Source organism: Adiantum capillus-veneris, chromosome 18, assembly GCF_014529385.1.
Source record: "Adiantum capillus-veneris isolate H3 chromosome 18, ASM1452938v2, whole genome shotgun sequence".
NCBI lineage: Eukaryota > Viridiplantae > Streptophyta > Polypodiopsida > Polypodiales > Pteridaceae > Adiantum > Adiantum capillus-veneris.
Window position 1 is genome coordinate 110,399,021 of NC_140948.1, and position 27,802 is coordinate 110,426,822.

The 27,802-nt window shown below is 44.9% G+C and overlaps 1 protein-coding gene and 1 long non-coding RNA gene across 6 annotated transcripts; one reads left to right on the forward strand and one right to left on the reverse strand.

The window, feature by feature from the left end:
• LOC147436203 (uncharacterized) lies at positions 1–17,252 on the forward strand. Its single transcript, XR_015185163.1, has 3 exons — positions 1–2,505; positions 16,892–16,990; positions 17,116–17,252. It is a non-coding gene; the product is annotated as an uncharacterized LOC147436203 (long non-coding RNA).
• On the reverse strand, positions 2,502–27,263 carry LOC147436204 (uncharacterized). Of its 5 annotated transcripts, none has more exons than XM_086489098.1 (7): positions 26,412–27,263; positions 16,871–17,800; positions 4,158–16,689; positions 3,475–4,079; positions 3,326–3,389; positions 3,156–3,226; positions 2,502–3,072 (listed from the first exon to the last, which is right to left on the reverse strand). In XM_086489098.1, exons 1-4 carry the CDS (start codon positions 26,598–26,600, stop codon positions 3,832–3,834), a joined length of 13,899 nt encoding a protein of 4,632 aa, XP_086345224.1. In that variant the 5' UTR covers positions 26,601–27,263; the 3' UTR covers positions 2,502–3,072; positions 3,156–3,226; positions 3,326–3,389; positions 3,475–3,831. The 5 variants fall into 5 exon arrangements, with proteins under 5 accessions (XP_086345224.1, XP_086345223.1, XP_086345222.1 ...); XM_086489097.1 differs by having other exon boundaries at positions 3,475–16,689; positions 26,412–26,606; positions 27,056–27,262; XM_086489096.1 differs by having other exon boundaries at positions 3,475–16,689; positions 26,412–26,606; positions 27,042–27,262.
• Positions 27,264–27,802: the final 539 nt, after the last annotated feature.

Below are 27,802 nucleotides of genomic sequence, written 5' to 3' on the forward strand. Positions count from 1 at the left end.
TAAGAAAAAATCTATTACCCAATGTAAGGAAAAAGCTATGCACATGGTGCACTTGCTTCCCTTAGAATCCTCTTCTCATTATTCCAATGTGGAAGTAACACATACTGTAGCGGTTCACGAGTCCTGTATTACAGCCTCTATGTGGCAGTTGACATCTGGTCCACATGAACTTGTGAGAATGTATGGCTATATCCAAGGTCACAAGGTGAGAATCTTGGTAGATAATGGAGCATCTCCCAACTTCATTAACATAAGTTAGTGAAACGTATCAATCTGTCTCAAACACTTAGTTCCCATTGCTACAAGGTAGCTATGATAAATGGCCATGATGCTAAAGTGTGGGATACACAAGTTAAAGGTGTACATCTTGAGATCCAAGGGTATCATACAGCCTTAGATTTTCAAGTAATGATTATGTATAGAGTAGATGTTGTGTTAAGCTAGGAGTGGTTGCAGGGGTTAGGACCATCATTACATCATAGCTATGAGGATAACAGTCTTATGTTTGAATCCGATGGTATGCACGTGTTGTTTTTGGGAAAAAGAGACATGCCTTCCTCACCACTCATTTATACAGCGAAGCTTATGAAGCTCACTTTGAATGATCAAATAGAAGATGTTTTGAGTTGGTCCACCTCCTCTTTTGTGTGCGCAAGGCTTGCCTCACACGAGCCTTTAACGACATTGCAATAGTCTTGAATCCTCGACATGCCCTTTCCTCCCCTCATTCCTTACTTTGCATGGACGCTTTTTTCTCCTCCTCCCCCAAAAACTCACTGGTTCTTGATACCGATGAGAGGACGAGGGATATTGGCTTCTTCAATCAAGATGAATGATATTGGCTTCTTCATTGAGAGGAAGAGGGATATTGGCCATGTGTTATACAAGACCCCTTTCCCAAGCCATGTCAGCTTATAGCCCCCTTGCCAAGCCTTGTCGGGAACCTTGTCCTCACAAAGAAGTAGCCTACAATGGCCAGTTCCAGTTGTGTGACTGAGAACAAGGATGCTTTCATAGCTGTTATTGACTACATTTGGCTCACATGCCGTTTGACTAGGTCACGAATCCACCTTAGTCATGAGGCTAATCTATGCAAGATCAGGGATGTCTCTTTATGCCATAATGAGTGTGATCAATCCCTACTAGGGTATTATTTAATAGAATAATAACCTGATTAACTCACCATCTCTAAGGCACTAACGAGAATCTGTAAATTTTTAGAGTGCAACATCTTGGGCCTAACTTCCACCCAAAGGCACATATCAAGTAGCCCTTTGGTATTCAAGCAGACAACTTTAGTTCCTCCTCTGATTCAAATCTCAAGGCAATTGGAGTTTCCAAGTGGGTGCATGGAACGTCTTTTAGCCAGCACTGAAAGGATATCTCCCACCCAAAGATGTATCTCTTCAAAAACTTTCATTTTCAAGCTCATCTCAAGTGGATTTATCTCTGTCCAAAGCCCTAAAGCATTTGGAGCTCCCTACAAGGAGCTACAACATTTGCAAGGAGCCAATATGTATTCGACTAGCTTGACAATCAAATAACACAACCCCACAACATATGGTATGAATAGCTTCACTCATGACCTACATGTAATATGTGCTCTAACTTGTGTTATGTAGTGGGACTGGAAAGTTGTTTTGAGGCTAGGTTGGGTAGTCGGCGACATAAAAAGAGACTCCAAAGTGGCATTGAGTGGGCAAAAACTGATAGTAGAGATAGTGGCCCACCCTGCATTGGGTGACCTCCAGTGTAAAACTCTACACTGGACTGTGTAGGGTTTCCATCCTTCATGTCAAGTGCTCAACCCTCATTGGCTGTTGAAGACCACATAGAGCCATTACCTCGGTGCTTTGTGAGCACCAACCTCCTAGCTTGTCTCAACCCACCCTATGGGCTCATAAGGAAAATTTAAAAGGGCAACATTATGGAGACCTTGTCCTTGGTTGTTGGTTTAATGAGCATAGGTAGGGGGTTAACCTATGTCTAACACATCCGCTAGACATGTGCATAGTTGAGAATCGAGATGCCAAAAAACCGTTGGATGGTTGTGATGTCCATTAGAACACAAGGTGCCTAGGCTTGACCCCCTCGCCCAACCCTCGCGAGCAGGGAAAAGGAAACACACCAAGTGGTCTCAAACCGGAGTCCCACACAACATTACTGGTATTCACTCAGCGTGTACAAAATCGTGGTCACACAATCTGAGGGTGAATTTAAGAGGATGAAGGAGACAACTCCCTTGAAAATAGTAGTACCCCTAATATTCCCATTTTTAAAGCATTATGAGAGTCCCTTGGTGAATAACCAATCAAAATTCAAGCTCAAAACACCCTTTTCCTATTTTCTAGCATCACGTTCTACTTTTACTTGCACGTTCCGTGTGACACTTCTTTTTTTTGGCCTGTGGCCTTATTAGTGTTAATTACCATAGCAACCGTTTACCTCCCCCCCGGGGTCGCTGAAATGGAGGACATAGACAGACACTCAACTCGCAGCTATACGGTAACCTTTTTTCTCGTGACAGCCTTTTCCACCGAAAGCTTGTCAAAAATAGTTGAATTAGCGTGCACTAGTTTGGCAAGCAACCGTCAGACATTCAGAACGGAGAGATTTCCCTCTTCTTTACATGTGGAGCTTTCTGTGCAAGGTTGGAATTTTTGCCATCATGTTTTCATCCTCGATCAAGGCATGCATTTTATGCTTTTGGTGCATTGCAGCAGTTGGTAGATTTAACTCTCTTTCAGTGGCTGGCTTTGATTTCTCTTCAATGCAGGCTGAGCATCGAGCCTTGTCAAAGTGTGTGAAATTTGTGCAATTCAATATGCTTCAAGGGCCATCGTTCTGACATGTTTCTTATTCCTCGTATAGGCTTTCCTACCCTCCATTCCTCAGGGCTCTGGCTACTTCTTATCCACCGTTCTAGTCCTTTGAAGTTGACTTTGCACCTCATACAGACAGCTGCTTGCACCACCATATAGGAAGGTCTGTTGGCATGTCTGCTCTAGCACTTCCATACATTGTTTATTTGGGTCTTGGGACTTGCTGTATCTTTACAATATTGTGTTATTCCTGCTTACAGAGAGTACATACATACGTTAGAAGAACAGTACAAAGTTCATTCAGTTTCTTAACCGATTTAGATATCTTGTTACCTTTTTAGTTTGTCATCCTCATAATTCAAACAGCAAAGATCCCTCGACAGGTATTGGTAAGGGCTTTGTACCTGTCAAGATCACACGAAGAAAAGCACCTCAAAACCCCTTTCGTGACATCTAGGATAGACCTATTGCATCGTCTATATTATCACTAGCAAGCTTCACACCTGTGTACTGAACAACGAGAAAATGTATACTGAATGTGCTTGGATTTTTTTGGCACACTGCAAGCTGCAGAACAACACGAGGACAACATATGTTATTTTCATAATAACCTTTCATGATTTGATTGATATTCTCTGAGGTCTGATATTACCTGAATGAAGGTGGTCTTGCTTGCACATTTGGTAGCTTGGTTTGTGGATGTCAGATTATTCCATGTCTGTCTACTGCATACGATGCAGGCACTGCTGGGAATCTTATGCAGTAGATACTTTTCCATAAAGCGAGTTATATTGCCACCCAAGAAATTGCCTGTACTTTTGAGTTACAAACCTCTAGGGAGCTTTGCCTTTCCATGCTTTGAGTTAAAATAATGTTAGTCGTATAGTGGCTCGCCGTGTTCTATTGTTGTTATTGCCTCTTAACAGTATTTCTTTCCCATGCTTGTCGTTAGCCATGGTGAATCTATCACCCTATCTTCAGTCCCTCTGTTCTGTTTATGGCCTCTCATTTACAGAGGCAGAGGTAACAGATTGCTTGGAGTGGAACAGGCCATTACTGGAGTAGGCAGAGATTGAAATGCCTCATTGAATTGTATATGTTTCCCGTCCTCTGGTTTCCATACTTCCTCTGATGAGAGGATGGGAATAATTTGATTGTATGCTAACTCCTTATCTGTAGCATCTTCTGCCTTCACACCCAAATTTTCAGGCTTCTGTTCTTCAGGTTGTTGCTTCACAAAATTGTTTTTTGCAGGTTCTGTTGTAGTTTCATAAATTGTCACATTGCTGTGCAGTGGAATGTAAATAGGGACAATTTGCTCAAGGTCAAACTTACCTTCATGCTCTTCAGGTGCAGCAGATGTCTCTTTTACTGTCTGGAGTGCACCTTTTACGTCATTGATGCCAGCTAACTTCATTTGGTGGGTGAGTGATAGTATTGGGGCTTCTTGCGTGTGAATTTCTTGTTGATGGAGGTTGACAGGTTCCGTGCTGTTTTGTTCATTACTTGACTGTGGCTTAAGTTCAATATTTTCATTAGGCATCCCAACTGCATTAATTTGCTCATTCATGGAAGCATCTATCTCGGCAGTTGTTTGGCTTTTACTCACCTCTGTGATGTTTCTGGCCTCACAGTCCATTTGGTTTGAATCACCAGAGGTTTCTGGTATCATCTTCATCTCCTTTGGATTGTAATCGGTTTCCGTTGGTGCAAGCTCCTTGCATAGCACATTTAATGTATTCATATCACATTCTGTGCATGATTCCTGGCTTTCAACTTTGAAGTTTGGCTGTTCCTCATCCAAAACTAGAGCAGCGACTTCTTTGCGTGCCTCTCTTTGTTCTAACTGGGTCTCCTTGGAATTAATTTGATCAGTTTCTAGTGTTGTTGTATCTACTTCTCTTTCACTTGATAGCTCTGCATTGTCTAATTGATACTGTGTTGCTGCAACTTCTTGGACGCTGTAAGCCTTTTCCTTCTCAGTTGGTGATTCCTGCTGGTCTAGTACTGGTTGTGGGCTTTGTTGCTCGTGTGTTTCATCCTTAAGCTCTTTAATGCCCACTAGCGTATCTTTGATATCTGCAGAGCTCGACTGCATTGTAGGCGTCTCAACTCCTCCATCTGCAGGGATTGCTTCTTGTGGGGCCTGAGGCACAGCTAGAGCTAAGGTAGGGAGGCTGATACCTTGGCATTGACTCGTTTGCTTGTCCATGAGAGTTTGTATCTCCTTTGCCTCGGCCTCCCGGTCACCTGTTGTGAGGTTCAGATTGTCCTCTTCTTGAGTAGCAGAAATACTCGTCAGTGGCATTGCAGTGTCAACTTTCTCAGATTCATGCTTTTGGGTTCCTTGGCTCAAGTCAGATTCTTCCATCTGATGAACTTCCTGGTCCTCCAGGATTTCTTCTGTGCCTTCTGGAGGTTTGGGTGCGTCACTTATTTCAGCATTTTGCGTGAAGTCATTCTCTTCTGTGTTGCTCTTTGTCATGGCACGCGGAGATGATGGATCATGAAGCTGTGTATTGGCGTTTTGGCTATGTCCAGGCTCCTGCTCAAACTCTTTCTCCTGTTTGTCTTCAGTAGGCAGGTCTGACAGTTCTGCTGCTTGCACATCTTCATCAGTGCTAAAGTCATGTATTGATGTTTGCTCCCCATCCTGAGTTATTGATAAAAGGTCTGACTCTACTGCTTGCACATTTTCGTTAGTGCTAAAGTCTTGTACTGATGCTAATCCATCACCTTTGACCGCTGGCACTCCCACCTTAGGCTCGTCTCTCGCGTTTTGGGGTGTGTGTTCACATACAGATGCACCACTGGTGATGACCTGATCAGACTCTGGCAGCTTCGCCTCAAGATTATCCCCAACATCTTCTTTAGAGTCAATTGCATGCCCTTCACATACAGAGCTACTTTCTTCTTGGTCAGGTTTTTCACCAAGGCACTCCCCTTCCTCTAGTAACATATCCTGATCAGGCTGTGGCAGGCCCACCTTAAGTTTGTCCATGTCTTCTTCTTTAGAGTCTGTTGCATTCTCTTCAAACACAGAACTGGTTTCATCTTGGTATGGTTTTTCACCGACTTTTTCCTCCAGCACATTGTCTTCTATCTCTGGCAATTCCTCATTCTTCTCTGGTCTGGTCTCCTGAGAGTCTGCTTTGCATGTTTCACTCACTGGTGTACTACTGACAATGGCCTGATGAGATTCTTTGACTTCAAGCTGGTTCATCTCAAGCTTATTTATGTCATCTCCTATTGATTCAGCTACATACTCTTCGCTTAGAGAGGTGTTTTCATCTTGCTCAGTTGTCTGCTCAAGGCACTCCTCAGGCACCAGCAAATGAACATCTACCTCTAGCACTCCCTCAGGCTTCTTTGTTTCACCCATGAGAGAGTCTACTCCCTGTGTTTCACCCACAGATGTGCCGCCGGCGGTTATCTGATTGGACGCGTCTACCGGTGGCTGTTCCACCTCAAGCTTATCCTTGCCATCTGCTTTATATTCTGTTTCATGCGCTTGAAATACAGAGCTGCTGTCACGTTGGTCAGGTTTTTCACCCAAGCACTCCTTTTGCTCCAGCACAATATCTTCTGCTCCCTCAAGCTTTTTCATCTCATCTTCCTTGGAGTCTGTGGCTTGGTCAGATGTTTCACCGAGGTGCTCCTTCCGTGGCAGCATATTATATTCCACATCTGGCATTCCTTCCTCTGCCACTTTTTCCTCAGGTTTTTCCATTTTGTCTTCCTTAGGCTCTGTTGCTTGGTCAGGTTTTTCACCAAGGCACTCCTTTTGCTCCAGCATATCATCTTCCACCTCTTGTGTTTCTTCCTCAGGCTTCTCTGTTCCATTCCCCGGAGAGTCAAGTGTATCTGTTTCACTCACAGATCTTAGGGTGATGACCTCATCAGGCTCTTCCACCCCTGGCTGGTTCACCTCAGGCTTGCTTACGTCATCTTTTTCTGTTGAATGCTCTTCATGTACAGAGCCACCTTCATCTCGGTCAGTTTTTGGATCAAGGCACTTCTTTTGCTCGGGCACATTAGCCTCCTCTGGCACTGTGTGCGCTTCAACAGTAGATATACTACCAGGAATGACCTGATCAGGCTTTCCTACTGCTGGCAGGTTCACCTCCAGTTTATCCACGTCGTCTTCTTTAAATTCAGTTACATGCACTTCATCTACAGAGCTACTTTCATCTTGGTAAGGTTTGTCACAGATGCACTCTTTTTGCTCCTCCGCAATACCTTCTCCCTGTGGTGCTCCCTCCTCAGGCTTTGCTACTGCTGGCAGGTTCACCTCCAGTTTATCCATGCCATCTTCTTTAGATTCAGTTACATGCACTTCATCTACAGAGCTACTTCCATCTTGGTAAGGTTTGTCATGGACACACTCTTTTTGCTCCACCGCAGTACCTTCTACCTGTGGTGCTCCCTTCTCAGCCTTCTCTGTTCCATTCTCAAGAGGTTCTAGCATGCATGTTTCATGCACAGATAAACTATTTGCGACGATGTCGGGCTGGTTCATCTCAAACTTATCCACCTCATGTTCTTGCAAGTCAATTGCATTCTCTTCACATACAGTACTACTTCGATCTTGGTCAGGTTTTTCGCTATGGCTCTCCTTATTGTTTTCCACTTCAAGCATGCCCACCTCAGACTTCTCTGTTTCATTCTTTAGAAGGTCCAGTGTGTGCGCTTCACTCATAGATGTAGTACCGACAATTACCTCATCAAGCTTTTCTACCTTGGGCTGGCTCAGCTCAAACTCATCCCTAGAGTCGGTCATGGACTCTTCACATACAGAGCTAGATTCGTCTGGGTTGGATATGTCACTATGGCATTCCCCTTTGTCTCGCACATTATCTTCTACTGCGGGCACCTCCATCTCAGGCTTCTCTGTTTCATTCTCCACAAAGTCTGCTACGTGTGCTGTGCTGACAGATGTACTACTGATGAGCTGATCAGGCATGCCGACCTCTGGTTGGTTCACTTCAAACTTATCTATGTCATCTTCTTTAGAGTCAGTTGCATGCTCTTTACATACAGAGGTATTTCTTGCTTCAGCAGGTATAGTTTCTTTTACCTCTGGCTCTCTCACCTCAGCGTTCTCTGTTTCATTCTGCACATCTTCTGTAAAGCTGGTTCCATGCTCTTCATTTTGATGCTCCATTTTGTCCAGCAAATCTTCTACCTTTGGAATTCTTATCTCAGGCTTCTCGTTTTCATTCTCTGCACTTTCTACCATTTGTGCTTCACTCACACCAGTATTATCGACAGCATGTCTATGCTTGCTTTCGCTGTAGCACTCTTCCTTTCCTTCGAGTGCTATTGGTTCTTCCCCTAGTATCTCTATTTCACCTGCAGACTTATGGTCAATGGCATCAGGTATTTCCTCTAAGCACTCATTCCTTTCATCCAGTGCTACAGTGCCTTCTAGTTCTGGCTGGCTTGCTTGAAGTTTATCTATGTCATGTTCTTCGATATCAGCTGAATGCTCTTCAGAGACAGAGCCACCCATTCGTTGGTCTGGTTTTTCATTTTGGCTCTCCTTGTTATCTAGCTTGACAATCTCTACCTCTGGTATTCCTTCCTCAGATTTCTCTGCTTCATTTTCTGCAAAGTCTGGTCTCTCTTCTTTGCTAGGTTTTTCCTCTTCAAATACTGAGTTTTCCACTTTGAGCTTTTCAGTCTTTTCCACAGATCTGGCTGTATAGCGATCACCTTCTGAACTATCACAAACCCTGTCAGTTTCTTCCTCTTGCAACTCCTCATTGTCGAGCAAGACATCTCCGGCATCTGGGTCTCCCATCTCAAGCTTTTCTTTCTCAGTGTCTTCACATACAATGTCAGTACTGAGCCTGTCAGAATCTTCTTCCTGGCACTCTTCCTTTCCTGGACACTGTTCCATCTGGTTGGATTTGTCTTCATGACACCCTTTGACTTCAGCGAGCATGACAGGACCTGCCTCTGGTTCTCTCTCCACCTGGTCAATACTTTCTTCTTGACATTCTTTCTTTTCCTGGAGTCCAGAACTTTCTACATCTTGCTCACTCAGGTCTTCACATGCAGACTCACCATCAAATTGACTAGGTTTGTTATCTTGTTCAAATGTAACCTCTTGGTCTTCTACCTGAAGCTTCACCATGTCAATTTCTAGAGTCCTTGTTGTTTGCTCTTGGCCTTGAGGGGCATTTCTGACGTCAGTATGGTCTTCTTCTTGACACTCATTCTTTCCCTCAAGCTTGACAAGCTCTCTCAGCTCAAGTGTCTCCACCTTCTCCTCAGTTACGGGCTCTGTTTGCAGCTGGTAAGGTTCTTTTCCGCAATCCACTTTTTCAAGATCGGCCGCTGATCCATCTGGCTCTCCCAAGTTTATCTTCTTTGCTTCGCCTTCCAAACAGCTTCTTGTATTCTGAGAGCAGTTCTCAAGATCAGCAGGATTTTCTTCTTGACACAGCATCTCTTTGTCAAGCTCGACACAATCTACCTTTGGCTCTTCCATTTCGGGGCTTTCCAATCGATTTTTTATGAGGTTTGTGGTTTGCTCTTCACATATTGAGTGGCTATGGACCTGGCCAGGTTCTTCTTCTCGTTGTTCCATAATGTCGAGTATGATTGTGTCTACCTCTGGCTCTTCCAGCTCAACTGGTCTCAGTTCACTTGCCACAGATTTTTGTGCCTGTTCCTCACAGGCAGAGTTGGCTTTATCAGCTTGGCAATTCTCCATTTCCTGGAGGGCTATACCCACCTGTGCCCTACCCACCTCAAATCTCTCCACTTCTGTTTCTCCAGAATCTGTGATGATTGGGGCACCATCCTTGTCAGCTTCACTTTCTTCGTTTTCATTCTTTTGGTGAATTGCAATACCTTGGCATTCTGTTTTGTCGCTTATCTTGACTCCTGCCTCTGGCTCTTCCAGCTGAGCTAGCTCCAGTTCCCTAGCCGCAGACGTTGGTGCCTGTTCCTCACATACAGAGCTGTTGTGATCAGCCTGGTTAGGTTGGCAATCCTCTTTTTTCTTAGGTGCTAGACCTACTTGTGTCTCATCCACCTCGAGCCTCTCCAAGTCCTTATCTACAGAATTCGTGATGAGCTCCTCATTTGGGGAGGAACTGCTGACCTCGTCAGCTTCTCCTTTGCTTTCATTCCTTTGGTAGAGTGCAACATCTTCAAGCTCTGGTTCTTCCATTTGAGAAACTTCCATAGATTTTGTCTCATGCTCATCATGCACACAGTCACTTTCAACTTGGTCACTTGTTTCTTCTTGATACTCTTCTGTTTTCTCAAGAAGGGCTATTTCCACCTTGGGCTCTTTCACTTCAGGCTTCTCCTTTGGAATGTCAGGAGGACTCATGCTTTGCTCGTCACACACATTAAGCTGGCACAGGTGTTCTTGGTATTCTTCCTCTTTATGAAGGGGTATAGCAGCCTCTGACTCTACAACCTCAGTGTTCTCTCTTTTTGTGGCATCTATACATGCAGACTCATTGCAAACTTGATCCATTATTTCTTCTGGTAATTCCTGTTCTTTGTCAAGGTTGGCACCTTCAGCCTGTGCAGGGTTCTCCATTGCAATTTGTGGAAAGTCTGTCATCTGGTGCTTTTCACAGGCAGAGTGACTATCAGCCTGATCATTTTTTCCCTCTCTGTCAAGTGTAGTGTCGTTAATCTCAGGCTTTCCAATGGCATTTTCAACAGAGGTTTCTGTGTGAACTTCACACTTAGCACCCTTATCAAGCTCTTCAAGTTGGTCTTCTTGACTCTCTTGCTTCTTGTGAAGTCGAACACTTTCAACCTCTGCTTCTCCCATCTTGGCGTTCGCAAGCTCATGTACCACTGAGGAAATCTCATTATCTTGACACTTATTACTGCCATCAACCTGGTCAAGCATTTGTTCTGAACTCTCTTTCTTCTCTTCGAGGGTGGTACTTTCTATCTCGGGTGTGGGCTGCTGCATTCCGCTCTCCATGGCACGCTCTTCTTGGCACTCTTTGTCTTCTTGGACCCCAATAGCTATTTGGCACTCTCCTACCTCGAGCTTTCCTTCCACAGAGTTTGTTGGGTGCTCTTGACATACTGTTTCTCTGTCAACTTGATCAGATTTTCCTTCTGGTGGTTCCTGGTCTTCATCAAGCCCCACACTTTCCACCTGTGGCTCTCCCACATCAGGCTTCTCCACTGCGTGCTCTGTTACTTGGTGCTCCTCACAGACAGAGTCACTGTCAGCTTGGTCATGTATTTCTTCTTCTTCAAGGGCTGTAGTGCTGTTTACCTCAGGCTTCCCGGCCTCAGGCATCTCCGTTTCACTTTCAAGAGCTTTTTGTGCATCCCCTTCACACGCATGGCCCCTTTCTAGGTGGTTAATGTCTTGCTCTTGCCCCTCTTTCTTCCCATGAACTGCATCACCTGCAACCTCTAGTTCTCCTACCTCAATTTCCTCTGGTTCATTTTCCACTGAGTGAAGCTTACCTTCACTTGGCTGATCCATTGCATTGTCCACAGATTTTGTGGTGTGGTCTTCCTGGCAGCCTTTTTCTTTTTTGATAGTGAGAGCTTTGTTGGACGACTCCACCTCAAGCTTTTGAATTTCATTTTTCATAGAGCTTGTTGGTTCCTCTTGAGATACAGAGTCACTGCTAACTTGATCAGGTATATCTTCTTGGTATTCCTGGTCTTTGTCAAGGATTATACCTTTCACTTGGTGCTCTCCCACATTAGGCGTTTCCAATGCATCCTCACATAAGTCTCTCGCTTGATGCTGCTCAGAAACTGAGCCATCGTCAGCCTGCTGATCTTTTTCTTCCTCTCCTGGCTGTTTGTCTTGTACACCCACATGTGGCTCTTCTACAGTAGGATTTTCCACATTAGGCGTTTCCAATGCATCCTCACATAAGTCTCTCGCTTGATGCTGCTCAGAAACTGAGCCATCGTCAGCCTGCTGATCTTTTTCTTCCTCGCCTGCCTGTTTGTATTGTACAGCCACATGTGGCTCTTCTACAGTAGGATTTTCCACATTAGGTGTTTCCAATGCATCCTCACATAAGTTTCTCGCTTGATGCTGCTCAGAAACTGAGCCATCGTCAGCCTGCTGATCTTTTTCTTCCTCGCCTGCCTGTTTGTCTTGTACACCCACATGTGGCTCTTCTACAGTAGGATTTTCCACATGAGGCGTTTCCAATGCATCCTCACATAAGTCTCTCGCTTGATGCTGCTCAGAAACTGAGCCATCGTCAGCCTGCTGATCTTTTTCTTCCTCGCCTGCCTGTTTGTCTTGTACAGCCACATGTGGCTCTTCTACAGTAGGATTTTCCACATTAGGCGTTTCCAATGCACCCTCACATAAGTCTCTCGCTTGATGCTGCTCAGAAACTGAGCCATCGTCAGCCTGCTGATCTTTTTCTTCCTCGCCTGCCTGTTTGTCTTGTACAGCCACATGTGGCTCTTCTACAGTAGGATTTTCCACATTAGGCGTTTCCAATGCACCCTCACATAAGTCTCTCGCTTGATGCTGCTCAGAAACTGAGCCATCGTCAGCCTGCTGATCTTTTTCTTCCTCGCCTGCCTGTTTGTCTTGTACAGCCACATGTGGCTCTTCTACAGTAGGATTTTCCACATTAGGCGTTTCCAATGCATCCTCACATAAGTCTCTCGCTTGATGCTGCTCAGAAACTGAGCCATCGTCAGCCTGCTGATCTTTTTCTTCCTCACCTGCCTGTTTGCCTTGTACACCCACATGTGGCTCTTCTACAGTAGGATTTTCCAATGCATTTTCCTGAAATTCTGCTACTTGGTGATCCTCATCAAGAGCTTGGCAATGTTTTTCTCCCTCTAGGTCCTCTTTGTCAAGAACAGTGCTCTTTAGGTCGGGATTTCCGGCAATTTCAATGGAGTCTTTTGCATCCTCTTTCGATAAATTGCATACCTCAAGCATGCCTGCTTCCTCTTCTTGGCTGTCTGTTTCCTTGTGAAGTGCCACACCTTCCATCTCTGCCTCTCCCACCGCAAGTTTCTCCAATTCATTGTCCACTGAGTGCAACCCATTCTCTTCGCCCTCACAGTCACTATTGATCTGATCTTGCATTTCATTTGGACTCTCCTTCTTCTCCTCTAGGATGACACTTTCTACCTGTAGCTTAGGCTGTTCTGTTTCATCTTCCACAGATTTTGTGGTATACTCTTTTGGAACCTCTTTCTCCACTTCAAGTGCAATGGCTGTCTCCAGCTCTCCGACCTCATTTTCATTACCTGTAGAGTGGCTTGTTGGGGGGTGCTCTTCAGAGTCACTGCTAATGTGATCTGATTTTTGTTCTGGCGGTTCCAGCTCTTTGTCAAGCTTGACTCCTTCCATTGCTTGTTCCAGGTCTGTTTGTTGGTGCTCCTCACAAAGAGAGCCCTCATCAGCCGGGTAGTGTTTTTCTTCCTTGCAGTCATCTTTGTCCTGGTCTGTTTGCTGGTGCTCTTCATACAGAGAGCCATCATCAGCCTGGCCGTGTTTTTCTTCCTTGCACTCATCTTTGTCCAGTGCTACCCCAGGCTTTGCTCCCTCGAGCTTCTCCTTGTCGCTATCAATACAGGTTTTTGCATCTTCTTTAATTCTGGTAAGCTGGTCAAGTTCGTCTTCCCTTATCTCTTTTTCCCGCGGAAGTGAAACACCTTCAACCTCTGGCTCTGCCACCTCCGTTTTCTCCAGCTCTTTTGTAACCTCTTGCTCTTTGAGCACACATTCACTTATTTCTTCTGGGCTCTCTTTAATCTCCTCAAGGGTGACACTTTCTATCTCAAGCTTCTCTATTTCATTTTCCATAGAGCTTGTTGAGTGCTCTTGACATGCAGAGTCAGTGTCAACCTGAACAGGTGTTTCTGCTTGCAGCTCCCGGTGTTCACTCACCTGTGACTCTCCCACATCAGGCATCTCCAGTGCATCTTCCAGAAAATGTGTTTGTTGGTGCTCCTCACGGACAGAGCCCACATCAGCCTCGTGATCTTCTTCTTCCTGGCACTTCTCTTTGTTCACTGCTACTTCGGGTTTTTCGACTTCAGCTTTCTCCATGTCGAGAGAGGGTTCTGCATGCTCTTCACTGGCAATGAGCCTCTCAAGCTGGTCTTCTTGGCTCTCTGTTTCCTCTTGAATTGCAACATCTTTAATGTCTGGCTCTCCTACCTCAGGTTTTTCCTCTATCTTTTGTGTTGAGAGTCTATCATTCTCTTCGCCCACATAGCCATCACCAACCTGCCCAGTTATTTCTTCTGAACCGGCTGTCTTCTCCTTGAGGGCATCGATTTCTACCTCTTGGATCGTCTGCTCCATTTCTTCTTCTGCAGAGCTCATATATTGCCTTTCTTGGCGCACACTCGCTTCTTCTGTCACAGTAGCAATTCCCAACTCTTCTACATCAAGCTTCTCTATTTCTTTCTCAGAAATTATGTTGTGCTCTTGACATACAGTCTCCCTGTCAACTTGGTCAGGCTTTTCCTCTTGATACGCTTGGTGAAGCGTGACATCTTCTCCCTCTGAATTAAGTTTCTTCACATTTTCCAGAGGGACTTTTGCTTTGGGCTCTTCACAGACAGAGCCACTATGGGCCTGGTCAGAGTTTTCTTCCTGGCACTCCTGCTTGTTGAGATCTGCCTCTGACTCTCGCTGTTTCTCCCTTTCGTTTTTGGTGAAGTTTGTGGCATGCTCTTCACATATAGTACCCCTATCAAGCTGTTGGGCAAAGTTTTCTTCTGGGCTCTCTAGGTCTTTATCACCTCCTGCTGCTGCTGGTATTATCACATCAGACTTGTTCATCTCCTTTTCTAAAGATTCTGTATGTCTGTCCTCCAAGCAGACCAATCCACAATGAGCATGGTCAGTTTTTTCTTGCAGGCATTCGTCTTCGTCTAGCTGTCCCATGTCAGACTCCTCCATGTCAGTTTCCATGGATTTAACTTCTATGGCTCTATCAAGCTGTTGGTGAGGTTCATTTTCTTTGCACTTCTGGTGCTCAGGAAGTGTGATACCTCCTACCGGTGGCTCTCCCATAGCAACCGTCTCTGCCACATTCTCTGGAGAGTCATGCTCCTGGCAGACCGAGGCCGCATGAGCATCGTCAGGTTTTCCTTGCAGGTAATCCTCTATGTCGAGGCTCCTATCTTTCACCTCTGGCTCTCCTACAGGAAAATTATCCTTTTCTCTGTCAGCAGAGTTTGTTGTATGGCCTTCACATGCAATGCCTCTATCCGGCTGGTTATGCTCCTCTTCGGGACTTTGCTCATGTTCATGAAGTGCAACATCTCCAACCTCTAGTTCTCTCTCCTGCTGGTTTTCCACCAGATGTGTCTCCTCTTTGCAAACATAGCTGCCGTCAGGTGTGGCACTTGCTAACTCTAGTGCTTCCACCTCAGGCTTCTCTTGGGCACATTTTCTGATGTCATCAAGCTGGCTCAGTTTTTCTTCGAATGCTTTCTCTTCTTCAACCACAATAGTTTCCTCTGACTGGCCTGCCTCAATCTCCTCTCCTGCATTTTCCAAAGATCTTTGGTGCTCTGTGCATACAGAGTCATTGTAAACTTGGTCTGGTTTTTCTTCTTGAGAGTCCCAGTTTTTGTCAAGAGTGACGCCCACTGCCTGCGATACTCCCTCATCGGGCTTCTTCATGTCGTTTTCCGAAGTGTCTGTTGTTTTCTGCCCTCCAGGTTTTTCTTCGAGGTGTCCCTCTTGGTCGACCGAGATACTGTTGTCCTGTACCTCTATGCACTCAAGCTTCTCCATTTCGTTTCCCACTGATTCTGTTGCATGCCCTTCAAAAACAGTGCCCCTGTCAAGGTCATCAGGTTGTTCATCTTGACAGTTTTTCTGTCCTTGTAGCTCTAGATCTTTTACCTCTGTCTCAGCCATCTCAACCTTCTCCACATCATTGTCCACAGAACTTATGCTGTGCTCTTCACATGTAGAGTCAATATAGATCTGGTCAGGCGTTTCTTGGCAGTCACTTGTAGGGTGAATTGTAGCAGTCTTCACCTCAGGTTCTACCAGGTGTGTGTACTGCTCAGTGCTCAGCAAAGTGTGCATTTCACATGTTGCTGCTACAACACTCCGAGCTTCTAGCCTAACATCTACATCCTCTTGCTGCTCCAATATTTGGCTGACCAAGGAGTTTTCCTCTTTTGTCTCATGTGCTTCATCAGCTACATTCTCTGAAATGGATAGGTTTTCTGCATGGCTTTCCTGAATATTCTGTTGAGCATCAGTGATTATATCTTCTGGGCTAACAGGAGTTGTACTGTGGATACTGGTGGTGCTTTCTTTGTCGTCTGTTAGTGGTTGTAATTCCTTGTCTATGCCGACAGTGCCACTATTTTCTCTCTTTACATCCTTGGGCGCATACCCTTGTTCGACCTCACTGTGTATATGTTGCTCTTGAACAATGGGCGTTTGACCTTGTTCACTTTCTAGACTCGGATGTGAATCTGTTGGTTGGAAGGGTTGGATTAGCATCTCATTCAGAGGGCCCAGTTCAGACATTTCCCTTTCTTGTACCTGCGAAGTGTCTATTATAACCTCTTGAGCCTTTCTTTCCATCAGCTGTTTATCAACATTACTTGAGGCTGACTCCTGAATGGAGCATTGGGGGGGTTCCTCGCCGCAACATACATTTACTTGCCTGGTTTCTTCGTTTGTGTCCTTTGGCAAAGCATATTTTTCCAATGGTTCCTGCACCACGTTGTGTGTGGCCCCTGATGGTTGTCTCTGATGAGCTGATATGTCTCTGGTACTTTCTATTTCTTTGTCTAACTTTGCTGGCTCATTATATTTCTCCGCAGGTGTGTGGGCTTTGTCCTCCTCTAGTTCTTTATCAAAAGAATCTAGCACAATCTCAAGTTCCTGCACCTGCAATCAAGCATCATGTCAATACTTGTTCAGCTGCATGAATGCTTTCAATAACCTGTTGTATTCGGTTTTGTGTAAAAAGAAGACTAGTAGTAGTACAGAGAGTGATCTTGTTTTGTGGCCTTGTAATTGCAGCACCTCTCTAACTAATAAAGTAGCATTTTTTAATTCGTAAGCGTACCTTATCATGTTTTTGTTTCAGATTGTTTGGTGGTGTGGAAGAGGTTATCAATGCATCAAACAGAATTGTCTCGCTTTCACAATTGCTCTGTTCTCTCACATCCGGTTCTGCATTCACTAGGTTTGTATCCTCTTTTCTCCCCACAACTGCTGGAGCTGAGCTTCTATCCTTGCCAGCTGTCTGCTTTGTTGTTTCCATTTTGATGCATGAGCCCAAAACTTCGGGAACTTCATTGTCTTTATCAGGGTGGAATGCCGGCAGTGGTGAATCGCTCATTTGTTCGGCACCTCCTCCAAAACTGATATTTGCCTCATCAGCTTGGGCTCTAGAAGCGTTCCCTATCAAGTATTCTGTAACCTCTGCTTCTAGCTTTTGATGTAAAGAAGGTGAAGGGGTTGTAAAGGGTCCTGCCACATCAGGAATTGCTACCATACCTGAAGTATGCCCACGGCTGTCAGTTCTTTGTGGGTCTTCGTTCCTCTCCATGGCCACAAGTAATTTGTTCGTGTATTCTTCTGCAACCAGATCTTTGGGCTTCTCGTTGATTTGTTGCAATATATTCGTTCTTTGTGCTTGTTCCGTTGTACCTATTTGTTCTATCTTCTGCATTTCTGCTACATTGTCACTGTACGTGGGGATGTGATCATCGTCTTGCACGCACATCTCTGTTTCAGAGCTAGAAGCAGAGGAACTGTCATAGGAGTCACTGAGATTTGTTGTGATAGGTTGGTGAAGGGCGATTTCTTTCTCATGTGAAGAGCTAACCGTTACTGCTGACTCAGTTACGATAGCTGTACGTGTGCGTAGGCTTTCAGGAGTGGGGGTTGTGGAAGGGCCCACCAACGGGTGGGTGTCTTGTTTGACAGTGTTATGAGGTGCCAGTACAGGCTGGGTTTCTTTCAATCCTTTCACAGTCCGATTGTCATTAACCTGCAAAATGTGAATATAAAATAAGTGACAGCAATCACCCTCTTGTATTGGGCACCCATTGTATCAGTGATCACACATACTCCACACAGTTCCAGCTAGTAGCACTTCTAGATTCATTTTAGCATCTCTTTTTTGTACTGAGACATGGTATCAGATTCACTAGTTTGTAACGGATTGGTCTCATAGGTCATTTTGGCCTTTTGAAGGCGTTAATATATCATTTCATTTCAAATCTCTCTCTCCACACACACTCGGTATACCTTCATGAGGGAGACAGATTTTGTGTATATGGATGAGATATACAGGCAGCTATGCACCCAGGAGCCGGGACGGCCACTAGATGAACTCACTCAGATACTGACAGTGACGCTCCATGATGTAGCATCAGAGGCATACCCCCACAGCCAGCCCACACGGAGACGATCTGGGAACATGCCCCAGAACAGTTGGTATGATGAGGAGTGCAAAGAGACGAGGATCAAATTATAGAGGGAAATGCTCACAGGTATTACCACACATAGACAGTCACGGATTATCTTTCGCCGCCTAGTGCGACGAAAGAAAAGGGCCTACCTATCTCAGCTAGAGCGGGATCTATATCAGCTATTTATAAGTCAGGACTCAGGCGAAGCATGGAGGCTATTCCACTAGCATTCACCATCGCCAGCGGTCACCTCCACTGAGACATGGGAGGAATATGCCACATCTCTCTACACAGCATCAGGGCAACCACCTGTGCCGGACCCACTAGAGACATGTCCGGAGACATGTTCTTTCTTTGCTGCCGAGAGGGTAAGAACATGTCCGGAGACATGTTCTTTCTTTGCACATGATCATGATGGTCTGGTAGTAGAGCACTTCATCCATGCCAAAGATATGCTTGCAGAGCTCCTGGCTATGATGTTTAATGAGCCATGTATGAAGGCTTCTTGGAGACTTGGAGTATGTCTACGATTGTGCCTATTTTCAAGTTAGGAGATCCCATGATTCCCGCGAATTATCGCACCATCATGGTTGGTCACACATTAGCTAGGTTGTATGCTTCCGTTCTTGAGCAGGAGCTGAGTAGATGGGCAGAGCGAGAGGGAATAAGAGCACCAGGGCAAGCAGGTTTCAGGAGAGGTTTCTCCACTCTTGACCAGATTCTGATACTCAGAGCTATTATTGAGGAGGGTAGACACCATGGCAAGAGGATCTATTGTAGCTTTGTGGACTTCCGCAAAGCTTTTGACAGTGTCGAGAGCCAGACTTATACACAGACTACAGGACATTGGTGAGCCTACAGAGCTGATATGGGGTATTCTGGCTCTATATAGGACAGTGATGGGGCGGGTATGCACCACTGAGGGAATGTCTGACATGGTCCACTCCACTATTGGAGTAAAGCAGGGATGCCCCTTATCCCCGACTCTTTTTGGGATGTATGTGGATGAGTTTTCGGACTATGTAGAGCGTCAGGGGGACAGGGGGGCTCAGCTAGCAGGGACATGGATTCCGCTGTTACTATATGCTGATGATATTGTGCGGATTTCTAACTCCCCAGAGGGGATGCAGCGTCATTTGGATGCTCTGCATACATTTGCTCGTGATAGTGGATTGTTTGTCAATCTGGAGAAAACCAAGGTTATGGTGTTCAACACTACACCACAGTGGGTCAGGAGGTCGGCACCCACATTTATGTATAGCCGCGAGACTGTGGAGTACACAAATGCATATACCTATCTTGGGGTAGTCTTTGGTGGACCGGTGTTTTCACTAAGGAGAGCATCAGAGACTAGACCGACGAGAGCATATGCAGCTTTGGGAGGACTGGAGAGGATGTGTTCGCAGGTTCAGTTTCAGGAACTGCAAACAAAGCTTGGTTTTTTGACACTCTAGTGACTCGAGCTATGCTCTATGGAGTTCAGGTATGGGGACCCTCAGTAGACCACCATGGGAGATCTGGCAACACAAATGGATGGAGATGTATGGAGAGGCCTCTGGTCTCTATGATCGCTCGGATGATTTGGGCTAAGGCCTCAGTACCACATGAGATTATCCGAGCCGAGCTAGCCGTCCCCCCCCCCCCCCCCCCCCCCCCCCCCCCCTCGTGGTGGAGGCATTGACGAGATCGGTTTCCTTTATGCACGGTCTATGGGATCTCCCCAGGGACAGATACGCGCGGCTTGCCTTGGAGTCATCTCGACAACTAGCTCTACAAGGCGATACAGCATGTTGGTATGGACAGATGACATCATGGTTTCAGTCGCATGGTCTCAACATGGATAGATTACCTCCGCTTCAATACTCCCTGGATGCACCCTCCCTATCTCTCACACGGATAGAGATCACCAGACTCATACGTCAGGATCTGATTCAGCTAAAGACGAGGAGCACATGGATACAACGGGCACAAGAGTTGGACACGAAGATGGCCTTCTACAGAGAGCATCTTCTCCAACTCCCGGAGGACGACTTTGTGACTAGGCCTGCATACATGGATACACATTTATCTCATGGAATAAGATGCGCTATTGGACAGATACGCACATCCTCACATCAGCTCCAGATCGAGACTGGCCGATTTTGAGGGGTGCAGGCAGGAGCCAGGATATGTCACCTATGTAACTTAGAGCCAGAGACAGAGCTGCACTACACATGTCACTGCCTGGCATACTATGAGATACGCGGCCACTTCCACTGTCTATTTAGAGAAGGGTTCAGACCTTTTTCTAGGGTCATGAGATACAAAGATCAGAGGTGTCTCGGATTGTTCCTGCTAGAGCTGCGTAGACTTAGGGAGAGCTTGTTGAGGACATCAGGGGAAAGACAGTCTTAGAGACGAATCATAGATTTCTTTACACCAGATAGAGGAGAGCCAACGGAGTAGTCATTACAGCAGATCTCAGAGCCTACTCATACTAGAGGTACACTGCTTGACTGAGCCACTGAACTTGGCAGATCCAGACGTCCAAGACCTCGGGGGGTCCCCCACTACCAACGAAGGCTGCAACAGAAGATACAGATCACTCTAGCTCGACATGCAAGACGCCCAACCAGAGTTCTGACCATGTTCAGAGAGGGCTTTGGACCACTCTCCAAAGTCATGAGGTACGAGGATCAGAGATGCCTGGGTTTGTTTCTGCTCGAGCTACGCAGACACAGAGAGAGCCTGATGAGAGGAGAGGCCATCTAGTCTCAGAGACACATCACAAACTTCTTTAGAGCAAACACTGGACACCCGGAGGAGCTACTACCAGAGCAGAGCTTGTCGCCTCACACCAGAGGCACATTGATCGATCGAGTGACTTTAGCTGGGGAGATGCAGATGCCCACGACTGCGGAGGACTACACAGCATCGACGGAGACTACATCAATAGAGGATTCGGGTCACTTTGGCCCGACATGCACGACGCCCGATTAGACTGCTGACCATGGAGGAGATTGATGAGACCTGCCAGCGACCGATGTTGGATCTCTTGTGACTTGTGATTTAGCTATCCCAGCTAGTTGCTTAGTTCACACCTACCAGTTTAGGATTCCGTAGTATTTTTATTTTGTCATTTGTCATTTTGTTACTCTGACTTTGTATCAGATCCACCACATTGTAACGCTCTGGTCTCATAGGTCACTTTGGCCTTTTGAAGACGTTAATATAACATTTCATTTCATTCCATTTCATTTCTCTCTCTCTCTCTTCTGGATCTCCTGTGATTTAGCTCTTTCTGAGGATACACCCATATTGTGTTGTCTTAGCCCCCCATTCACTTCACCCCCTACCCCCTACTCATATCCTACACAAGCCCAACTAGCTGCTTAGCTCACATCTAGAAGCTTAGAATTCTATAGTATTTTTATTTTGTTACTTAGACTTTGTATTAGATCCACCACATTGTAACTCTCTGGTCTTATAGGTCACTTTGGCCTTTTGAAGATGTTAATAGAATATTTCATTTCATTTCTTTGTGTGTGTGTGTGTGTGTGTGTGTGATATTAGCCCTCATTCACTACTCTCTCTCTCCTCCAGCTTACGGAGGATGGTTTTGTGACGAGGCCCAGATACATGGACACTCACCTGTCTCATGGGGTACGATGTGCTATTGGCAAGATACGCACATCTTCACACCAGCTGCGGATCGAGACTGGGAGATACAGCGGAGTACTAGTAGAGGCCAGGACATGCCCCCTGTGTGACATCGAGCCTGAGACAGAGTTGCACTACACATGCCACTGCCCCGTCTACTACGAGATACGAGGCCGCTTCCATTGCTTGTTCAGAGAGGGCTTTGGACCATTCTCTAGAGTCATGCGGTACGAGGATCAAAGATGCCTGGGTTTGTTTTTGCTCGAGCTGCGCAGACACAGAGAGAGCTTGATGAGAGGAAAGATTAGCCAGTCTCAGCGACAGATCACAGACTTCTTTAGAGCTGCCACTGGACACCCGGAGGAGTTACTACCACAGCAGAGCTCGTCGCTTTACACCAAAGGCATACTAATCGAACGAGCGACTGAGCTGGGGAGATTAAGACGCCCACGACTGCGGAGGACTACACAACATCGACAGAGACTGCATCAGAGGATCCAGGTCACATTGGCTCGACATGCACAACGCCCGGTCAGACTACTGACCATGGAGGAGATTGATGAGATCCGCCAGCGACCGATGCTGGATCTCCTATGATCTACCTATCCCAGCTAGCTGTTTTAGCTGCTTAGTCCACACCCAGCAGTCTAGGATTCCATAATATTTTATTTTGTCATTTTGTCATTTTGGCATCTTGTTACTCTGACTTTGTATCAGATCCACCACATTGTAACTTTCTGGTCTCATAGGTCACTTTGGCCTTTTGAAGACGTTAATATAACATTTCATTTCATTTCATTTCTCTCTGCGCATGCGGTCTGCGAGCAGGTGATGCGCAGGTCGTCACTCTCTCCTTCTGTGTAGCTTGTGCGTGGGCCTGCCTGCGCCCCCCACCCTAAAGCCTGCACGCTGCCCTGCCTGCTCGCCTGCAGATCGCAGGTCACCACTTTAGGGTTCGCCACAGATTGCCATAGCAAGTTCCCGAGAGCAGCAGGTGTGGGGTTTTCGAGGCAGCAGCTAAAGACATGTTGCAGGTAGGAATTCTCAGAAATTCACTTTAGAAAGTGCAGAGATTGTGGATAGCTACAAAGTGCACATGTATGGATGATGTGGAAGTGTAAACAAATGCCATGGATGCATAATGTGGAAACACATGCTTACGTAGTGTGCATTTCCCTTTCTCATGAACTCTCTCCCTCTCCCTCTCAAACATGAAGAAGCAAAATGGCAAAGACAACCCTCTGGAAGATGCCATTCAAAAATGCAAAGAAGAAATGAGACCATCAATAAAATTAATCGCAACCTTCTAGGCACCATAAAGATACTCAAAGAATGCGTGTCGGTCCAATATAGTGTTACTCAAGAAGGAGCTTGTAGAGATGCGATCATGACACACACTTGAAGAAGGCGAGCTTCAACCCTCAATAGTTGACGAACTCAACACAATTAAAGAACAAATGCAAGCCATCAAAGATGGGGAGAAGCAACACAAAGCAATGACGACTTCATGGGTGGATGTTATTTCAAAGACCCAGTAGAAAGCGGGTGAGGCGGAGAAATGGATCGAGATCCCAAAGAAAGGAAAAGGCAAGGAGACAACCCCCACCATCATTAACTTGACACTAGAAGAGTAGTACACAGATGCATACACCTATCTTGGGGGTAGTCTTCACTAGGCCAAGGTTTTCTTTGAAGAGAGCAGCAGAGGCTAGATTGACCAGAGCGTATGCGGCCTTGAGAGGATTGGAGAGGATTTGTTCACAGGTTCAGCTCTAGGAACCCTGAACAAAACTTTGGCTCTTTGATACCTTGGTAGCTTCAACTATGCTCTACGGGGTTCAGGTTTGGGGACCCTTTGTGGGTGAAGATGGGTGGAGTTATGGAGAGGCCCTTGGTATCTATGATTTCTTGATTGATTGGAGGCTAGAGCCAAGGTATCCGTGCCACACGAGATCATTAGAGCGAAGCTAGCAGCCCCTCCCATGGAGATAGAGGCGCTTACCAGATCAGTCTCCTTCATGGATGGGATACTCTTAGAGACAGATATGCCACATTGGCCCTTGAGTCTTCGAGACAGTTAGCATCACAGGGGATACATCATGCTGGTATGCACAGATGTCAGCGTGGTCCCATATACATGGCTTCAGCATGGACAGCTTGCCTCCCTTTCAGTACTCCCTTGATGCACCATCACTACCTCTTACTCGGATGGAGATTACTAGACTCATTCGCTAGGACCTGACGCAGTTGGACACCAGGAGGACATGGATAGAGCCAGCACAGGAGTTGGGTACGAAGATGGCTTTCTATAGAGAGCATCTCCTCAAACTCAGAGGGGATGGATTTGTGATTCGACTTAGCTATATGGATACACATCTATCTCATGGGTTACGATGTGCCATTGGTCAGATACAGACATCTTCGCATCCTCCCTCCCGTCATGTGTAAGACCAAGGTCCTGGCAGGGGTTGTTTTATGCAGATGTACGAGCTGGCAACGCTGAGGATTTCTTTCTTCATAGACCTTTAACTTGCTCAACCTCACATTTTTTGTGACGGGCAGGTCTTTTTTTGTTTGGGGAGGGGGTGATACGTTTGTAAGCTTTCCAAAATGAGGCAATGATTTGGGAAGGGGTAAATTGGTTATACGGGATAAATTTTATTCTACTATGCTCCTTGTGAAGTCTTGGTAACATAGGCTCTACAAAGTGCAACCTTCCTTGTTTGCCTGCCATAACCTGGGTGTTTTGAGGAAGGCCCACATTGAATAGACATGCTGTTTCTTTCAAATTCAGCTCATATACATTTCAGGGCCTCCTGTGGATCTAAAAAAACTGTGAAAAATAGTTATGAAAGTCTTTGCTAAATAACCCTCTAGCTCTTAGCTTTCATTGTTTTGTATTTATCACCAGGGAAGCTTCAATTATTGAGATGCATTCTTGTGAGAAATTTTAAGACTGTTCTAATGCAAAGCTTTGCAGACAAGAATTTTACATTGCTGGATTCAGTTAGACATTTGGAGCATGTAAGTTTCCTGTCTGATGCCTCAAATTTTCCTAACATCAACTACTTCCCTTGACAATGTTGTCGGCACCATTATTAATGTCTGCTGGACACCCCGTGGTAGTCAACAAGATTTATCAAACTTGTCTGAACATTTAGACTACTTTGGTATTTCCAATTCCAATTATTCTGACATTTTAAGATGTAAATAAGACCTTGAGAGTTATCTTCAATCTCAAAAGTAAAAAAACTTAAAAAATTTATTTTTTGAGAATAGCATTTTTTTCTATATTAAGTGCAATTTAGTGCTCAACTTGGAAGTATTAAATCTTGTCCGTCGTTTTCTAGTGATTGTAGAAGTTTCATAGCTCTCTACTTACCTATAGAGGGATATTTCAAACAAGTTTGAGTTTGCTTAAGAATCATTTTACCTATGGGGTATTTTCTTGTGGACCCGGAAACCTTGAATCTTAATTCACGAAGTACAATGGATATGGATGCCTATCCATTGTTTGAGGAGTGTACTACTCGGCAGATGTCTTATATTATTGAACATGGCTTAGTGTGGCAGGATTTTGACTTATGAATGCAAGATTTTTTTGAGCCAGACTGCGAGTTTTGTTCTTTTTGGTAGGCACCAAAAAACTTGGTCAATAGGGCTTCTTGTTTAACTTCTGTTTAATCATCCATGCAACTATATGAAGTTGAGACATTATTTCTGATGAAAGTATTAAAGCTTGACATCTTCAGCAAATACATTTACAAGGCCCTCGCATGAATTCTGGCAACCTGAGACAATAAAGAGATGTCAAAGGATGGCTAAAAAACATAATTCCAAGTGAGTGGTTCCTGTCGATATTTCCTTAAGCCTAGATGCTGTTTGGAAAGGCAAAGTTCCAATCAAACGCCCAAAAGCACACAAAACAAGGGCTGTTGGGCTCTCTCCAAGTCACACTGGTGCGAGACTAAGGCCTCAAGCATCTAGGCAACCAAAAGTAATCATGGCCCACAGAGAATTTTGTTTCCCATAGAGTAGTCTTAGTCATGCTAGTGGAATGAATCATCTAGAAGGTTGAAACTTTATGGAAGTTCTAAAACAATCTTGGGCAGTGGTGGCTTTTCCTTGTTGTCCAATGTTAGCAAAATTGTGTGCATTCTCTTTAAATCACAATAGCAAACATGGATACCCATCGCGAATGCTCCTGTAGACGAGCTCTTAAATTAGTTTAGGAGAGAATCCTTGCAATCAGAATCTGTGGTTCATTAAGGCGTGGCATCTTCCCTCAAGGCATTCACTCTATGTAGAAGTATTTTATTACTTGCATTCAAGGGGTATTATGAGAATCCCTTATGTGTGGATTTCCAATGATTGTAACACCCTTTTCCTGTTCAATATGTATCAAAGTTTCTTAAATTATACCCATTTGTGAAAAAAAATGTGTCAATTCTTTGGAGTTAGAAGTATCCTTATATTGAACCCAGGTTGTAGATGACCTCCCCGAGCACCTTCTCATCTCTCTCTTTCATATGGTGGATGGATGCATACCTGAGTGGATGTGGTGGTGGTGGTGGTCGGTGGTGATGGGAACTTTCTGATTTTGTGTTTGGCAGTTCGGGCGGGGTGTGCTGGTGCAGTTGCAACGTTAGCTGAAGAAGATGCTAAGGAGGCAGCTTCTTTAAGGCCTTGCTCAGCGGCGGGCTTTCTCCCCTTGTTTTTCTTCGAATTTCTCCCCATGATCCTCTGCAAAAAGCTCTCCAGCTTTCACAAAGGGAAGTTAACCTTAGCAATACAAGTACACTAGTGTGAAAAACAATCTAGCTATTTAGTTGTCGCACTCCTTATTTCAGAGTGCTAAGTCTCTTGGTTGCTTGAATGCAATGCTGATCACTCTAGGGGTGCAAAATTGAGACAAAGTAGACCTTAATACTCTTGGTACAGCCTTAATCACTTTAGGGGTGCAAAATTGAGATGAAATAGTTCTGACTACACTTGAGTACACTCGAATTTGAAAAATTAATTGAGACAAAGGAGACCTTAGTGCTATTGGTACACTCTAGTGTGCAAAATTGAGATGAAGGAAAGCTTTAATGAATTGGGTACCTGGCCTACTATGATGCAAAAACTTGAGATAGAGCTTCTTGATCTATATAATGCAAAATCTAGTTCAATCAAAACCTTAATCCGGAAACCTTAGTAAGCTGATGTGCAATAGAAGCTGATCAGCTCAATTAAAACACAAGCTAATCAGCAAGCATTCTTGCTCTTCAGAGGAGGCAAAATGTACAATACAGGTTCCACAGAGAGAGAGAGAGAGAGAGAGAGAGAGAGAGAGAGAGAGAGCTATGGAGTTGGCCACAGTAGATCGCTTGTATGAGAGAGAGAGAGAGAGAGAGAGAGAGAGAGAGAGAGAGAGAGTATGTGTGAGTGAGCGCATCTGTGTAGAAAATGGGCTTATGTATTGGCCGCATGCCCCCACTTTCTACATTCTTTTTTCTTTTCAAAGAGGAATCTTCATCTTTAGTACCTTGACACAGCCCCGATTAACATCTTGCTATAATGTACCTGTTGCCTTCATGTTCTTTCGTAGCTTCCCTCCTTGCTTTTTCCTCAATGGAAGATCCCTTAATTTAGTCATTTTTCCGATGAATGCATGAATTTGCCAAAAAAAAGTCCAAAACAACACAATATAATTTATGAAAGTCCTCTTTTTTAGTATTTAAATGATAATTGTTATTTCTATTATGTCAATATAATCAACGTAAAGTGAAAGTGATTGTATATGATGATGCACTATCCTTGTCAATTTTGTTGAAATACATTATCAAAATAACGCTTAAAGTTAAAGAAATTAGGATATGTTCTATTTCAACTTATTATCTTCGTACTTTAAAAACTGTTTCCATTGTTTTTTTATAAAGCAAAACCCACAATAGGTG